The 15,736-nt window shown below is 42.1% G+C and overlaps 1 protein-coding gene across 22 annotated transcripts in view; it reads left to right on the top strand.

The window, feature by feature from the left end:
- The window catches only part of TRPM3 (transient receptor potential cation channel subfamily M member 3), a gene marked incomplete at its 5' end in the record, with an annotated part of 786,868 nt that overhangs the window by 586,472 nt on the left and 184,660 nt on the right, over nt 1–15,736 (top strand). For all 22 annotated transcript variants that reach the window (XM_080819682.1, XM_080819679.1, XM_080819696.1 and 19 more), the window contains one exon: nt 14,533–14,707. In XM_080819682.1, the coding sequence (XP_080675808.1) occupies nt 14,533–14,707 (175 nt within the window). The remainder of the gene's footprint in view (nt 1–14,532; nt 14,708–15,736) is intronic.

The following is a 15,736-nucleotide window of genomic DNA, read 5'->3' as shown; positions in this document are numbered from 1 at the left end:
AAATATGGAAGTTGTCCGTTGTGTAGCCAGGATATGAAACCAGGTGGGTGGGTGGGTGGGATCATCCAGGGACTGTGCGAGGAGAGGAGAGAAGAGGACAGCAGAGGACCAAGAACTGATTCCTAAGGCAGTCTGTCTACCAGAGGTCAGGGAGATGAGAGGGGACCAGCGAAGATGAAGAAGGAGAAGCTAGCAGGGTGAGGAGAGGGAACTGTCTGGAATTCAAGTAAAGAACATATTTCCAAGAGGAAGCAATGACCACCTGGGTCAAGTCAGAAGAGACCTGGGAACTGACTGCTGGGGGAGACTGTGAATCCCTTCTTCCTGCCTCATCTGCTCCCACTTGTCCCCACCAGAGACACTCGCCCTCTCCTCTTTCTCTTCAGGACACGAGGGAGCTTAGGGTCTTAACAAAAGCCGTGTGGTGAGTTCATCCTCAGTCCAGCAATGCCAACTTTCCCTGAGGAAAGACAGCTCAGTGGGCCCTTTTGGAAATAAGGAGAAAGAGAAACAAATGGAAAACAAAATATGAATATTAGTAACTCAACAAATGATGCTGCTACACAGAAATGTATTAGTTCCAGACAAAGTAGAGAGATAAGGAATACATTCAATATAGATAAATAATACTCAGCAGTACAGTGAAACCCCTACTGAAATGGGATGAAGCAGGAAGCCATCGTCTTTAATAGTTGGTTCTAGGGGCTGAATGGCAAGAAAAGCACATATCTTCCAGTAAGGGCCATATTCTGTCAATCACATACAACTAAACTGGGTGTCACGGCTTGGCTTACACGGTCAGCTTTCCAGCTTGGTTAGTTTTTCATCGATCATGGATATACTCAGTCTTGGCAGACGAACAGATGTTGCCTCATAGGAATCATTTTTATCGCTTTAGTTAGACCTAAGGGTTGGCAGACTAGAACCCGTGGGCTTTGCAAATCCAGCATGCCATCTGTCTTTGTAAATAAAGCTTTATTGGAACACAGCCACGTCCATGCTCGTTCTTTCACGTACCGCCTCCGGCTGCCTTCATGCTACAGTGGCAGAGTTGAGGACTTAAACAGAGGCTGTCTGGCCTGCAAAGCTGAAATTACTTACTATCTGGCCTTTTTCAGGCAAAGTTTGCTGACCCCAGTTTGGACTGTAAAATAGACTACGGGAAACATAACATGTGTGTTTCAGTCCTACTCCGTGGGCTCTCATCTTACGTTATCGCAAGAGACACATCTTAGATTTCACTTCTTTTCGGAGATGGAAGTCTCCTCTACTCAGAGCTTCATGCTGGGCGGTGGTTCTCAACGTGTAGTCTGTGGACCAGCAGCAACAGGAACTTGGGAACTTGTTAGAAATGCACATCCTCAAGTCACATTTTAGACCTTCTTGGAAGCTTTGGGTGATTCTGAACACGCTACTCTCAAAAGCTGTGTGCTAGAGCAGATACGGACCAGAAAAGCTAAGGACTTGAAACGGGCATATTTTTTTTTTTCAAAGTAAATAGATTTATTCCAGAATGTTACCACTGTAAGAAACAAAAATGGAATAATATATGTTGATATCAATTACATATTGTTTTAAATTATTCAACGACTCTTTCTATTTAGCAGTGTATATTGGAGCTTTCCAGGTAGTAATTTTCAATGCACAAACGAGTTCTTTGTACAATAACGTTAGGGTTTTGAGAACATCCTTAGAGGGCCACTTTCTTATCCAAAGCATTAGGGTCACGCCCTTTCTAGGATGATGGTATTAGCACTTATTATTGCGATCAGACAGTTCTCGTGGCAGAGTAGGAACAGGTCAAGTGGCTGTTTCACACAGACACGACAGAGTAGGATAAGGAGTGAGTGATTAAGGACCCAAAACTCTATTGGATGCCCCTGGGCCATGACTGTCTGCTGATTCCTCATCCTGGCACTCCAATGTGTTTAAGTAATAGGATGTAATGAGGCATTTATTTATGAGAGAAAAGTAGAAGGGATTTGTTTTCAGCACCATCAAGGGTATGCTAGAATGAGAAAAACTTTAAATCGATATTTCTCTCCCTCCAGGATTTATGCAGGTGCTGCTGGATTGTAGATGCTGTTTTCCTTTGCTTAATGATCTAATCCTTCCCTGGAGCTTCTTCCCTCTGAGAACCTAACAGGAAGGCGTATCTGTGACTAGGAACAGCTATGGTTTAGAAGGAGCTGGACACCTGATCCCAGGAAATCAGAGAGGGGCAGCAGTGAGCGTTGGCCTTATTAAACCCAGAAGCGATGTAGCGAGCAGACCCGGGCCCCTTTCAGAATATCGGAGGGTGGCATCCAAGTTTAGAATCTTCCAGAAACGAGTCTGAGATGCTAAGACATGAGAGACGTAGAGTGATCCTATGTACTGGTTTGTCCCAGACAAGACTGTTCAGCCTTAGACCTGTCATCCCGGAAAAACTATTTATGATGGATGACCCCTTCCCTTGCAAACGTGTCCTGGCCTTTGAGAGCTAAATCATATGGTCACCCCTGTGAGAGACAACCCAGAAGAGTACAGTGTCCAGACTCTGCATTTCCTAACAGGCCCTGGTTTGAAACCCAGTTCAGATAGGCAGTTTATGCTGTAAGCCTCAGTTTATATAACTATAAAATGGGGATAATAATATCTCCATCATAGGGTTGTTGAGCAGACTGAGTAAGCCTGTGCAGCCTGCCTGGCTGCTGGCCATAGCCGGTAGGTGTTCAGCAACCACTCCTTCCCCTAAGAGAAAAAGAAACTGCCTTCAGCCATTTGGCTGAGCAGACTCTACTACACGAGATCATTCACGGTGACCCAGAAATTCATAAGCGACCTTGTTTGGGCTCCATTTACAACTAGGGTTGTTTGGTTTTTGTTTTGGGTTTTGTTTTAACATTTTGTAACTGTTGTTTCCTTTTGAGGAGCTATAAAAACATTAAAAAAATTGTCTTTCAGAGAAGGCCATATTTGCACTTGAAAGATAATTTCACATTCACAGGAGAAGCCTCTGAACCAGAGGCTTGAGTTCGTTAGATGCTGTGCTACAAAGTGAAGGCCGGGAAGAGAAAGGACGGTATTGTAGTTCACGATGTTGGAGCTCAGGAAAGCCCAATAAATTATACTTCACCCTCGATGGGACAAGACTGAAACTGACTAAGAGTTGGACCCCGGAGTCAGGCAGATGGAGATCAAAATACCGTTTTTATTAATGGTGAAGTTAATGACTTAGTGTCATTAACTTGGAAATAATGACTTAGTGTGAGGGCCAGAAGGGTTTGCCTACTCACTTCGGCCTCCAGACAGCCACCCAGAGAAGAAATGTGTGTCTATAAAAGACATCTTTGCTAAGAGCATTGACTGGCACTGGTCCGTGGAGGTAAAGGAAGAAAGAAACCAAATTTTCTTCAATGGAAGACTTTTAGTAGATTTATTCTATCCACCAGAGAAACACGGACACACAGTCACCACCAATCAGTTTACTCAATTTTCTATGTGGAGAGAAGTAATGGAAGGACAAAGGGCAACGTGTGTGACCCTCATAGACCTCCGTCACACAGAAACTTGAAACCAGGGGAAAGAAGGTTCCTCGTGACCTTGTCATTCGTATTTCTCACTGAGCATTTAGTCACAGTAAAGATTTGATTAGACGTGACACATTGTCTTTTAGAAAAGATGCCCAAGTAATCAAATAAAAATTTGTCATTTCTCCCAACTGCTGGTCAGAAATTGGACTCAATGCCATTACTAGATCCCAAATAATCAGAATACTGCCTTTGTCTCATGTATGATAGGGCAGTCGGTTATTTTAATAACCTTGGTGGTGAATGAAGGTCACTCTTAGCCCACAGCACCTTCACTGCTGAATCATCCCTCAGAGGGAACAGAATTGGGTTGTCATTTCAGTCATGTAGCTCCGTCTTCCTTTTATCTGGAGGAAGTAATAGCTCTCGTGCTGTCGTCCCAGCAAAGGGAAGAATGTAAACCTTTGTTTACGTCTTTCCCCCTCCATGGCCAGAACACGTTGTCACTCCAGCTGGGTCCAATTCTGAGAAACAATGAGCCTTCAATTTAAAAGTACAAGGCAGCTGAACCGAAATTGGCTCTTTGAGTTGCTAAGAATCTGGACTCGTCCAGACCTAATCCAAAAGGACAAGCGAAATGTGAGCACCCCTCCGGGTAACTCAGCACCTTCTTCTCTAGGTCTCTGACTACTGCTGGGTCCCATTAGTTAAGGCCTATGAAAGGCCAGCATGAGGCCACTTTGAAGCCATTTATGGCTATCATTTCTACTGTCAGCAGGACACATCAATAGAATTGAGATAAGGCACTCCGTCCCTTTATAACCACCAATTTATTCCTGTCCCTTCAGCTGTGCTAGTCCCAAGGTCTAGACCCCAGATATGGTGCATTTTAATTTTGTTTTATTTCACAAGTATTTAAACTCCCTTCTATGTGTGAAGCACTTTGGAAACCAGGATGTTGCCTAAGAGGGATGGACGTAGGGGGTTTTCTGTCCCAAGAAATTTAAAATCTAGTGGGTGAACTTTTCATTAAAGCAAGACAGAATAAAATAATTGCCAAAAGATATGTAAAAGAAAAACAAATCAACGGTGGACTACAAAGGAATGAATGATTAATGCTACCCAAGGGAGCTAGGAAGGGCCTCAGGAATTAGCAACATTTGAACTGGACTTTGAAGATGGAGTTGGCGGTCTCTGAGGGACCACAGCAAATAGCACCTGTCTTCCTCATCTAAATTCTGAACAATTTGAGAAATAAAAAAAGAACTTGATGGGACCCAAAATACCAGTTTCTGTTGTTGGGCAAGTTAGCAGATGTGGCTTTAAGTCTGTTGGCCAAATGGGCTTAATGGTTCCCCCAGATCAGTCAGTATCCCACAAGAAGCCTTCAGCGCCCCCCAACCCCAGCACACACAGCTGTAGATCCAGGGACCCTGGGGAAGCTGGGAGACCTCATTCTTCTTCAAGGAACTGGGAACAGGGAGAGGTACTTTCCTCTAAAAATTAGGATGGCTAGGAATCTTATATGGCGGATCCTGAGGATAGTCTGATGAGATCAGAATTAGGGTGGACAGAGGGTTCTGGAGGGAGATCAGGCTGCACATGAAGGCTGGGGCCAGAACATGGGGAGCCTTGCCTGACATGTGAAAGGTGTGGGCTTTTGTCCATAACCCACTAAAGATGGCTCCAGAGAAGACTGTGTTTATGATGCGAACTAGCTGGTGGTGAAGGTTTTGGGGCAGGGAAATCAGGATGCACTTCTGGTAGTCCACAGGAATGAGCATACCCATGAGCATAGGAATGAGGCATTTGGAATAATACCTGATTTCATGAGAATTTAAATCAGATCTCAGTGCCCTGGAACCCAGACCAGTTGATTGAGGGGAAATTGCCTATGTCAGAAAACATCTGAAACTTTATGTGGAAATAATGACATTGTCATCCAGCCTCCAAGAAATCAGGAGCCACCTGATGGTAATGCAGTGTCCTGCCTTCCCGCCCCCCTTCTGGACCCTGAGTTTTAGTAAGCAGCTACCCAGTGTAGAACACTGGGTGACATGCAGGGAATACAAAGATAAGCCTTCCTAGAAGAGGAAAGAGGTGCCCAGACGTGTCAGTAATGAACTAAACCTCCGGGATGAAAGGTACTATGAGAATGTTTTTGTTTACAACCAAGTCACTGATGGACGAAGTTATAAAATATACTCACTGGCATGGGCGTTTAACAAAAGCAAATGCTACGAGGCCACACAAGTGAGAATGGTTCATTCTGCCCAGTGGGGTGAGAGGGGAAGGGGCTCAGGAGGACTTGTCTTTGAACCTGAGAACTGCAGGGTGAGTATGAGTTCCTCACAGACACTAAGTCAAAAAGAACATTCCTTAGAGAGAGAAGAGACCTTTTCACGTTTGGGGCAGGAAGAGGTAATTGCAGCCTGTCCTCACGGATACAAAGAGGTTTGGGGGGTTTGTTTTTTGGAAGGGCAAATTAATACACGTGTCACCATTTCGCCATTACCTGCAATATTTCTCTTTCCTACCGCCTCCCTCTCCTCCCACCTCTGTCCTGCCCTGGGGGCTGGGTCTTTCCAGGCTTTGTTCGATCCATAATTCCCTGGGCTGCAGTGCCGCCTGCTAATTCCACCAAGAAGCCAAAGGAACTTGGGCTGTGGACCTAGATCCTGGCACATTTATAGGGGAGGATAGGCAAAGTATTGTAAAGTAAAATAAGTCCGAACCATTCTGATTACCTTACATTTGAGAAGGCAAGGGATGCCTTTTGATGTGGGTTTTGAACAGAGTAGAAACTAAGAAGCCTCTAGCTTTGGGCGACTTTTCTTGTAGACTTAGATCAATCACATTAAAACATTCAGCCTGCAAACAATGGCCTCAAAGAAAACGCTGGCTCTTTCCTTTTATTAAACTAATACTTGCCCCGCAGCCCCTGGGACTGGCTGGTCCCTTTTTATTGAAAGGATTCACAGAGAATGTGACTTGGATGTCCTGGTAATATGTGAACATTAATAGCAGGATATTTCAATCAGAGCTGGCTGGCCATGAGGGGATGGCTGTTTCCCATTGACTCAGTCAAAGGCCAAGTTACTTTATTAGCATATAATAGACTTGGAGTCAGTTTATGGGTTTTGTTATTTGGCATTTACATTGTTGTCCAACCCACAGAACTCAAAAGGCTTTCCAAGCTGATCAAAGCACCAAGGAGAGGCCCAAGGTAGAAGGCGTTTGGGGAGTAATGCAAAGTCACAACCCCTCCCTCCAGAAAGAGTCACCTACCCCAAACCAGAAAGTTTTAGCCGTTCAGATACAAGATTAAAAAAAAAAAAAAAATTTGTCTCCCTAAGCTTAATATTGGTCCGTGTGAGAGAACATTCAAACTTTGGAAAAATATGTTTCAAATAATTTGTCGAGCATACTTTTGGTTTAAACATATGAAATGCATGTATTTTTCTTTCCTCCTCATGAATATTTATATATACTTAAAGTAGAAATCTTGTATAAGCTTAATAAATATAAATAAGAATCTTTATATATGTTTGTTTAACCATATGGCCCTCAAGTGTCAGACTCTGTTCTAAGTGTTTTATAAATACTGACTAATTATAAATCTCTCTCTCCGTCTCTCTCTGTCTGTCTCTCTGTCTCTCACTTACACACACACACCACACACCCTTTCACTCCCCTCACTCAGGTGAGTGATACCCGCTGCCCCTTCCTTTCTTCCCACATACATTCTTCTCGGCTTGCTTAGACACCCTTCAGGATCCCACCAGAGCCGCAGCTCACAGAGGCTTCATGCCCACCAGCCCACTTTATAGTTACTCACTCCGGGCCTAGGGATTTCCACTCTGATTCCCGGAAGGGAAGTGTGGCCCACTGCCGCTCTGAAATCCACCTCGAGTCCAACGGCTTTGAAAGAAGCCGAATAAGGCCGACCTTCTGTGGACGGGTCAGTGCTCTGACAGGGGAGTGTGGACATGGGGGACATGACACATGTGGTGTGGTGCGCGCGCCACAGTGTACCGTGGCTGGCCTACGGGATGCCTCACTTAATCCACTCGGGCACCCTCCCAGTCTGTCCTTTGCTCTCTGATGGCCAGACAGAAAATCAAAGTGAGACAACCTCCAAGAAAAGCCAGTCGGCGGGAGCTAGTCCAGCATTCCCATGAAATACCGGTGGCATGGATAACGCATAAAATAAATGAGTTCAATAGTATTGAAAAGAGGCTGGACAAAAAGGGTTTTGCCACGTTAATTTTATAGATTTTGCATTCTCCGTCCCAAGGAAGAGACAGGCTACACCACTGGCTTTCAATCATTTATCGCTAAGAGAGGCTTTCCCATTAATTCGAACTCTGTGTCTTTGGTGTCTTAACAACCATCTGTCTCCAGCCAAATTTGCTGAGATTAAATGGCAAGATAAAATACAATGTGTGTTTATCTGGCATATTGGCATTAGCTGTATAGGGAGGGGATCCATTACACTGAAGATCAGTAAGGGAGTTGCCATAGGAATTGGTGATGGCCGGAAAGGACAGTTAAGAAATTCGCATTCTTTTCCCACTGCCTGATCCTAAAGGGAATTGAAAATTTATATGCTGGGAAGTCCCAACCACCAGGAAAGACCCCAGCCATCTTTCCAGGAATTTCCTTCCCACTCAAGAACCGTAAGCATTCACAAGTGAAGCATCTTGTTGTATGTGGCTTTATTTTCACTGCCTAAGAGTTTGGGTGGTATTTTGTATCTCCAAATGCTTTCCTAAGCATCAATTTGGGTGCAGAATTACAGTGGCAAAAAGATATAGTAAGTTCAATGATGCACAGGAGTGGTTTGCAGTGGTTTGTAGTGTTGACCAATTGTTATACCACCATGATTTGCCAACAGATAATTAATTGGGTTTATTACCCATTTCAAGTAAAGCCAGCCACATTCCAGTTATAGTTCTGTTGTCTTGAGCAGATAGTATACCCTACCTCTAAAACATGAAGGCAATATCCAAAACATCTCCTTCCACAGAAGACTGAAAAGATCTTTTCAGAAGAAAAGGTGTTTTCTTACGTCATTTTCTAGAGTTTTTTTCTTATGTCATTCCCTAGATATTTTCTTGGGCTCGCCCTGTTCCTTGATAGCTCAACAATTTCCAATTACATTTCCTTTTGCAAAATACAGCATATTAAAGTACTCTCTTTCTGGACCATAATATTCTATAGTTGTTCCTGAATATTTGAGGGTTTTGAATCTTCCTCATTATAAGAATCACCTTAATAAACTTAATAAACAAGAATAGCTTTGAGTGTTGTCAGTTGAACACAAGTGATTACCAGATTTACGTCTTTTTCATAAATCTATCCACAATTTCTCCAACCATAAAAGAGATGCACTAAATAGGTAGGAACATCAAGAATCTCATTCTGAACGTATCTGTTGAAAGTTGTGTATTACGCAAACTTCAGCCATTACTGCTTGAGTAGGCAGCAAATTGGTGTCCGTTAAAATGAGGCAGACAGCTTACTGCTTGTCTTCCCATCACTATAGTAACCACTAAGACCCTCCAAGTCTGTGCAAGGTTCTGTTTGAGAAATGCAAAATCTTAGGCAATTGCTGAGTTTTATGGCTTCATTATGTGGTCCGAAAACAGGAGATAGTGGATAGTGTTCTGTTGGTAGAGTCAACCAGTGAACCAAAGACCAGGCAATTCAAGTGAGAAGTTGGATGAAGGGGACATGTCCAATGCTTTAAAATTATATGCCAATTTTAATTATGCAACTTTAAAATTGTGAAACATAAAATATACTGGTAAAATCCTACCATATGCATCATTTCAGAGCGTGTGAATTCTCCACACAAACCTCCAAATCATCAAGAGTCACATCATCCCAGAGGTGGCAAGACCAGTGGATTAACTGTGTTCATGTTATTGCTACACAATTTTAAGGACTTGACAGAAAGGCCCACCCACCGTTGGCAGACTCAGTCTTGAATGCATTAAGATCTTCAGGAAGTCGTCTCTCACGGAGAGTTTGAACCCTCCTTTCTACATGGTCTCTCCTATAATAATCACCTAATCTGTGGCTTATGTCATGATGGCCTACCCAAGATCAACATTCCATACTCCATCCTCATGTAAATATGAACAATTTCCAACAGAAAATAAAGGCCCATAGTCATTTTAGATCATATATGGTGATGTTGACATAAAACCAAAGTGTTCCTTTCCTTTGATCAAAATTATCATATTATCCAGGCATTTCACTACAACTTGTGAATGGTTTCACAAGTGTCTGAACTGATCATAGATTATGATCTCAAGTCAGCAGCAAGAAAGAGGGGTATGGGGAGCCTTTTGGAATTTTAAGACATTCTCCTATTCCTGCTAACTCCCTTCCTCACAACACCCAACCCAGTTTTTGCTTAAGTCAAATTTGATACTTTCTGCCTTATTGGGAGCCCAAGCTAAAGGACATTGCAGCCAGAACAAAATGTGACAGAAGTCCAAGAGGTTATCTTCTGCAAAGAACAATGAATTGGGGTTCAGTTTGTAATTCGAAAGCCCTAGGTCAACCTGGAATGTTGTCGAATGTAGCTGTTAAATCCATTCCCAACCCACAGTTTTGAGGGCTATGCTCCTAGCTCCAACATTGCAAAAGCTCTAGAGTGTGGCAAGCATCTTGCCTCTTCCCGCTTAAGCAATTCCACATTACTCTAAAATTAAATTCTATTGGAAATCTCTGAGAACTACTTGCAGGAGTTCTACTTTCTGCTACTTATAGAAGAAAATGAAAAATTATTGTGATCAACTAAGGAATTTACCCACGTTTCCCCAAAAACACAGGAAATGTATTCACCAAAAAAGAAAAGAAAAGAAAAGAAAAAAATTCCTGAGCGCTTTAGATAGAATGAAAAAAGTTTCCTGAATAATAAAGGTTATATCTTTTAAAACTATAAATGTGAACAGCTATTTTTTGTGTGTGTGAATGGCTAGTAGGTTTAGCCGAGCATAGTATAAATTTGAAGTTATCTTCAAAGGAATTTATATTAATTTTGTTATGGGCATGAAGAAAATAGTAGCAGGCCACGTGAATCAAGCTGAATATGCAGTGGATTCCAGAAAGAAAAATGTTTTCTTTATGTCATAAATAAAAAATGTACTCTTCTTGATAGTTTAAAAGCCTTTTTCTTTTTTTTTAACTAAAGAGGTCATATACTACAGAGTCTAATTTTTGTATTTGTGACTATCTCTAGGGTATTGTTTTTAAGATTTTTTTTTTTTTTTTGGACAGACAGAGATCACAAGTAGGCAGAAAGGCAGGCAGAGAGAAGCAGGGAAGCAGCCTCCCTGGTGAGCAGAGAGCCCGATGTGGGGCTCGATCCCAGGACTCCAGGATCATGACCTGAGCCAAAGGCAGAGGCTTTAACCCACTGAGACACCCAGGCGCCCCTCTAGGGTATTTTTAATATCCTATGTCCAAAATGTAACTTGGAAACTTAAGTGTGAATAGAAGAAATAAAGAAAAATGAGAGAGAGAATGAAGAGAAGGGTGATGTCCTACAGACAGTGTGTTTGCTGTGGAAGTGTAGCCCATCAATGTACCTGGACAGCAACAGTAAGATAGAGTTCCCTTGGGCATAGAGTTTCACTTGAAAACCCATTCCATATCATCTCTCACAGGGCTTCACAAAATAATGTGCTTAATTTAGAGTGGAGTTTTATAAGGGTCCATTCGCAGGTTTTTCATGAGTCACTCTCAAAGATCCGTATACCCTTGAAATTGCATAAACACACTTTTTTGACGATCCCTATGTGTGTTTATTTTTCTGGAGAGTCACTAGCCTTTGTCAGAGTCACAAAAGTATTCAGAGACCCTTGTCTCCAAAAAGTGGGCTAAGAACCATTGCTTCTGTGCATTACTGATTATTTGATGTCATTTTCTTTTCTCAGAAACAAAGGCGGAGTGTGTGTGTGTGTGTGTGTGTGTGTGTGTGTGTGTGTGTGTATGTTTCCTGACAGAAAGACTTAATGTTACCATATTCTGGTAGTTTACATAAAGCATGAAATTTTTAGATATAGCCTCATTCTCTACTCCCATAACTAAGAAATTCAAGAGTACTTTATTTTAGACAGTAAGTACTTTATTTTAGACTATAAGAGCTTTTGTTGTCTATGGAACAAATTTCCATGTATTATCACTGTAGGAAATGGAAGAGAATTTGGAGGCCAGATATAATCAGAACTGTTGAAAAAGGAGATGATATCTTGATACTTCATCCAATTTTTAGCACTGGATATATAATAGCATGGATATAATAATATAAATTAATATAGTTGTTCTCATCCTTGTGATTGATAATGACTTCATTCCAAATATAGGAAATTTTATCATCTAAAATGTGTCTTTGTTTCTACGGGTTACAACAATTTGATAAAAATACTGATACGAAGTCATTTGACAGTTTATTGCCCTCAAGTTACCCTATGAAAATTGATCCTTTGGAGGGGATCCTATGTATCCCCTCAAAAGGAAGAGAGGTTTCCAGCTGTGTTGCCTATTGTCTGGTAGGTTGTAGGTGACAGGAAATTCTAAAAGGCTCATTCTAAGACTTCGTTCTCCATGAGAACATTGAGTGGATCACAATTGGTCTGTAAGTCGGAGTAAGGATTCCACCAACAGAATCAATGCCCAAGATCAGAATTTGGCAAATCCCTCTCTTGGAAGATCCTAGAATGAGTCTAAATATATCATTTGGTATAAAACAGCTAGAATGGTATATTACTGTTCCTTGATAAGAAGCCCTACAATACATGTACTAACCCAAGGAAAAGGGAAACATTAAATAGCATAGCTCTTTGGCAAATGCCTCATAAAAATTTTAAATATTGGAAAAGAGACCCTTTTCTAACGTGTATGAAAATACAAATCCATGCAGGGATGGGTATTTCCTATGTCAGCAAATTCTCTTCGGAAACAAGTGTGCTGTATTAACGTTTCAAGTTAGCCCTTGATTTTCAAAGAGCCTTTCAACAGGAACTTACTTAATCCTCAGGATCACCAGTGGGGAAAACATCTCCTTCATAGACATGTAAATGGAGGGTTTTTTGTTTGTTTGTTTGTTTGTTTTATTTATTTTTTTAAGATTTTATTTATATATTTGACAGACAGAGATCACAAGTAGGCAGAGAGGCAGGCAGAGAGAGAGAGAGGGAAGCAGGCTCCCCGCTGAGTAGAGAGCCCAATTCGGGGCTTGATCCCAGAACCCTGGGATCATGACCTGAGCCGAAGGCAGAGGCTTAACCCAATGAGCCACCCAGGCGCCCCCATAAGTGGAGTTTTAAAGGGACATTTTGTCTGAATCATTAAGGGCCTTTGAGCCAAAGGGGAGCCACACTGACCTTTTGCTTCCCACTTCCTGCTTCCCTCTCCTTGGACCTAAAGGAGGAGTTTTCAAACCTTCTCCATCCACAGGAACATCCAATGGCACCATGGGTCATCGTCTCTTATAATTCCCTCTGGAGTACAAAAAGAAATCTTGGGACCCACGATCATCATTTTCTTACATTTTTAATATGTTGATTTAAAAATAGCACCCATTTTTGTATGACTGACATTTTGGACCATTCCTTTAAGATGAAAATCAAACCATGAAAAACACTGACTTAGTGAAGAGAAGTCCCCAGGATACTGATAATACTGTAGAAGTGTAACAGGTCACCCAAGTCAAATACAATCCCTTCTTAATGGAGCAAGAAACACTATTATTTCTCACAGGGCAGCAGTTTCTGGATAAAAGGGGAGGAAAAAAAACAACCCACAACAGGAGGGCGAAAGGGAAAAACTGAGATGACTAAAGCCTTTTTTTTTAGTTCGTATTTACAGAAGTGGTACAGAATCTTGATTATTTCTTTTTTAAGATAGCTTCTCTGTATAAAACCATCTCATTTTTTTTTAAACCATCTCATTTTTATGGTACTGCTCAATTCCTTAACTATTCTGGGAAGGTGAAGAGTGAGAAAATGCCGTGTGATACCAAAATGAGCAAAAAAAGTAATTCGATGAACCATGATGACACTTGGAGAGGCCACTTGAAACTGAACATCGTCATTTCTTTTTCATCGTTGTCTCTCATGGACATTCGTTTTTAATACTCGTCTTTAATATGTTGGGTTGAACCCTATGTGACTGCTGATGTTAGGGCAAGTTTTACATCTTTGAGCTCACCATGAATAGCTGAAATACTTTAGGAAAGGTCTGTGACACCCCAGAATTCAACAACTGAATTCAACACCTGTTTCCGGACCGCCCACCATGTGCCTAGTGCCTTGCTCAGTGGTGAGGACACAGTAATGGCAGGAGGCAGATGGCAGATGCCATGTCTCCTGGATTCTTTATCATGACTATTATGCAACCCATAATCCAGAGGATCATTTATGGTCAGATATAGATAGACCACTAATGTAGCCAGTAGTTGACTCAACAAGTGTAAATATGCCCTCAGCTGATTTTGATGATCTTTAATAAAGGGAACCATTCAGGTGTTTTCTTAGCACTGTAATGACATCAGGGATCTGACCTGTTTTAAATTCCCATTTTCCACGTAAGAAACTGAACCACTGGGTACATAGGAGACTTGCTTAAGGTCACATTTAGCTTCCAGTCTTCCGGTTGCTGGCTTAGGACTTCATCTACTAACCTTCCTTCCTCTCCCTCCTCACCCTGTGCACACACCCCCTGGCCCCAGAAAGTAGGGTGGTGGGTGCCTTCACCGGCCCCAGCACCCTGGGAGCTCTGTCTGGGGAGAGGGCAAAGTCAGATAGACTCTCTGGTGGGAAGATTCTGTGAAAGGATTTTCTGTACAATTTTTGCTCCGTATTTTATCCCTTCATATGTTGTTATCTCCCCCGTGCTCAGTAATTTTAGTTTGTGCTTTTGTTTCCCTTTTTTGTTTCTTTGGTTTGCTGGCTTTGTGTTCTTTTCTCTTTTTTTTTCCTTTTCTTTTCCTTTTTTAATGCAGGAATCGGTCAAGGCGTTCCCGTGGTGGCGCTCATTGTGGAAGGAGGACCCAATGTGATCTCGATTGTCTTGGAGTACCTTCGAGACACCCCTCCCGTGCCTGTTGTTGTCTGTGATGGGAGTGGACGGGCATCTGACATCCTGGCATTTGGGCATAAATATTCAGAAGAAGGCGGGTAGGTAATTTACCAGGCCCCATAAGAGACCTTTGAGTACAAAGCCTGTGTTCAAAGCTCTGAAAGCTGGTATCCATTGATGGAGACGTTTGGTCTTGGGAAGGTGGTAGGGAAGATATTCTAGATGTCCTATGAAGTGAGAAATTCCATGAAAGCCCCAATAGACCAGACTAATAAGAAAAAAGGGAAAGAGGGGTCATAGCACTTCTCTTCTCTTCATTTCTTCTCTCTTCTGCTCCTCCCGCTACGGAGAAGCAGGGACTGGGTTTGAACACATAAAGGACAGCTAATCCAGACCCTATGGTTCATGCGGGAACCTTGGGAGAAGCTGGGATGTGCAGGTTTCAGGCTCAGCCTCCAAATACCAGCTTCACCAAACTGCTGCATGTTTACAAAGGCCAAAGTTTTACCAAAATTTTGGATGGCCTGTGCTGTCAAATCCTTCTAGATTGGCTCAAAAAGCAGAGCCTCTAACCACTCTGGTCCTCTGTACGCCCTTCCTGGCCTCCTGCCTATGCACTTTCCTTGGTCTGTCTGTCCCCTGTTGGTATTTCCAACAGTCCAAAGCCCCAGCCCTAAGAAAGACCTCCCTTCCCGCCTTCCCTACCAATCTGAGGTACCACCCAAGGAGTGGTAAAAATCCAAGCACTCAAGTATTATTGATCAAAATAGCTCATCCTGAGATGTGAATAAGTTTAAGGAAGAAAACTCAGGAGGAGTCATTGAATTTATTTATTTTTATTTATTTTTGTTTTTGTTTTTTGTTTGTTTTTTTAAATTTTTTAATTTTTTATAAACATATAATGTATAAGTAGCCCCAGGGGTACAGGTCTGTGAATTGCCAGGTTTACACACTTCACAGCACTCACCATTATTTTTATTTTTTTAAGTTCTTATTTATTTACATAATCTTGTACCCAGCATGGGGCTCGAACTCACAACCCCAAGATTAAGAGTCGCACGCTCTTCAGACAGGGGCAGCCAGGCGCCCCTGGTCATTGAATTTTTAAATAAGGAAGTTTCTCACCT

Source organism: Martes martes, assembly GCF_963455335.1.
Source record: "Martes martes genome assembly, chromosome: 12".
Classification (NCBI taxonomy): Eukaryota; Metazoa; Chordata; class Mammalia; order Carnivora; family Mustelidae; genus Martes; species Martes martes.
Note: the sequence above shows the minus strand (reverse complement) of the source record. Positions and strands in the feature narration are given on the sequence as shown.